We start from the raw sequence: 2,500 nt of genomic DNA, 5'->3' as shown, positions 1-2,500 counted from the left end.
CTCTCTCCGTCCATCCTTCCATCCATCCATCCGTGACGAATAGACATCTAACTGTACCTGTGACATCTGAGGTCGGAGGTTGATCTCTCTGAGGTTGATTGCTTGGGGCTGCAGGTTGTTGAGGAGCTGACACAGCAGCACGCCGTCCCTCAACGCATGGGCCAGCTCACACACCTACAGGTGCATACACACACACAGATGAACATAAACACACGCTCACACGCATGCGTGTGCACACATGCACAGGCACACGCACAGGCACACACCCGCACGCACACATGCACACACACGCTCGTATGCACACACACACACACACACACACACACACACACACACACACACACACACACACACACACACACACACACACACACACACACACACACACACACACACACACACACACACACATACACACCACCACCAACAACAACAAAGAAAAGGACACCATATCTCAATGCACACTCCTGCGGTATAGACACACATATGGGGTCAACATAGAGAGAAACACACGCACGCACAGGCAAACAGTATAGAATCCACCCAGGTGAATACAACCCACACAACACACACATGCACACACCTACATGATCTCGAAGGAATTGCGTCTAATTTGTCGCGCAAACCCAAATTAAAATTACGACCAGATTACGACACATTCCCTTTGATGTCACACATGCACAGTGGCCATGCTGCTGTCGGGAGAACACAGAGGCCCAGTCAAACTCGGGTTCTGATAGGTCGAGCTTCAAGATAAATAATCGCATGGGTGCACTATTCCTTTTCAAGTTCACGTGTATCTACTCAACGCCCTGTGATAGGTTAGGTTTAGGGATGATTTTGGTCTGGGCACTATTTCGCAAACAAATTTGCCATTCCCTTCTGTTTTTCGCTGTTCTTGGCAAAAGTAAAGCAGCAGAAACATTGCCTTATTGACAGGTTAGGTTTAGGGGTGGTTTTGGTCAGGGCACAGTGGAGCATTTTCGTGTTTGAAGCTTGATTCTGGATGCAATTTCGATTTTGTTTTACGTGACAAATTAGACGCAATTCCTTCGAGAACAGTCTCCACACGCACACACACACACAGGCACGCACATACACACACATAGACGCACAGGACTCACCTGTGCCGTTGGGAAGGTGACCCTGTGGTTTTCCGGCAGCACTCTGCACTGGATGAGCCAGCCCGTACACTGTCTCCACAGCTCCATGGCGACTGCAACAATGGAATCCCCTTGGCAACCGTGGGAACCCCTAACAAACGCTCGAGAACCCACTCGTCAACAGAAGAACCCCCAGCGACAATGCAGAACCCTTGGCAACAATTCAAAACCCCGGCGGCAACAATGGAACACCACTGTCAACAGTGGAACCCTGTCACCAGCAGTGGAACCGTGAAACGTGGTAATAGTGGAACCCCGTAGCAAACGCTAGAGCCTAGTTAGCAACAATATAACCCCCAGTCAAACAAAACAAAACAATATTCAGAGAAAGCCTCTTCGAGTCCACTTTAGGGACAACCTGGAAATAGGACTAGTCTAGACAACATAAAACAGCGGACTTTACTAATTCACAGCGGGGGGGAAAAAAGCACAGCTAAATTAAAGTTCAGATCAATAAGAAAGCAATCGTGGCCTGCTCACAAGCCAGAGCGCATTCAAGAGCGAGAGCAATATAGAGAGTCTCGTTATCTTGTTGTCCAGATATGGAGATAGGTCAGACTTGCTCATTCGGGGTGCTCTTGTCTGTGGTCTACGCCACAAAGTTAACACTGACCTGCACACCACATGTTCTCATTAGGCTTGCATTCAGACCACACCGCACTGTGCTGGGTTATATAGCACTGCACAAGTCTTTTGTCTCTTTGAGCAACGTTGTGTCGACCATTGAAAAGGAGGTTTAAAAAAAGACCTGCGATGCGCAATGCGAGTGTGACTCAGCCAGGCAAGTGTGTATGTGACTGAGAGGCAGAGCAACTTGTGTGAGTGTATGTGTATGACAGAGTGCTAAGTCTGATTCAGTGCTATTTGAAGGGACACCACTGCAACCCAGTTAGAGACCTAGTCAACTTAACAAAGACTGAAAAGCATAACATCACACACACTAGTCAAAACTCATCACACAAGAGGCTACACATTCACATTCACAAGAGCTTTTTCCAAGTCTTTCACTAACAGCTCTGTTCCAAAGGAACTCTGCCAACTGTGCAGTAACCAAAGAAATCATATGAAATCACACAAATCCACAGGTATGTAGTCTTGCTCTGGCCGAGTACAAATACATCTTCAAGATTTTTCCTCGAAAACGGTCAGAAAAGAAAAAAAGGAAAAAATAAAAAGAAAGACTCCAAAGTACATCCAATCAGAGCAGGTTTCTAGTCTCCTTGGGGTTAAACTCCTTGCAAGGGGTCATCGAGGGTGAGTTGAGTGGAAGTTGAACTGATTAGAAATGAGTCTTGTTCTGTTGAGTAAAGTTGAGTAGAATGGACTTGAGACAAGTT

The 2,500-nt window shown here is 46.9% G+C and overlaps 1 protein-coding gene across 2 annotated transcripts in view; it reads right to left on the bottom strand.

The window, feature by feature from the left end:
• LOC134452794 (proto-oncogene vav-like) overlaps positions 1–2,500 on the bottom strand; it is a 34,498-nt gene that overhangs the window by 31,159 nt on the left and 839 nt on the right. For both annotated transcript variants that reach the window (XM_063203396.1, XM_063203405.1), the window contains exons 1-2: positions 1,125–2,500; positions 58–174 (exon numbers count right to left, since the gene is read on the bottom strand). The exon at positions 1,125–2,500 is cut by the window's right edge and continues 839 nt beyond it. In XM_063203396.1, the coding sequence (XP_063059466.1) occupies positions 58–174; positions 1,125–1,211 (204 nt within the window). In that variant the 5' untranslated portion in view covers positions 1,212–2,500. The remainder of the gene's footprint in view (positions 1–57; positions 175–1,124) is intronic.

The sequence above is a fragment of the Engraulis encrasicolus genome, chromosome 1 (assembly GCF_034702125.1).
Source record: "Engraulis encrasicolus isolate BLACKSEA-1 chromosome 1, IST_EnEncr_1.0, whole genome shotgun sequence".
Taxonomy (NCBI): Eukaryota; Metazoa; Chordata; class Actinopteri; order Clupeiformes; family Engraulidae; genus Engraulis; species Engraulis encrasicolus.
The sequence above is the reverse complement of the archived record's forward strand: the minus strand, read 5'-3'. Positions and strand labels throughout refer to the sequence as shown.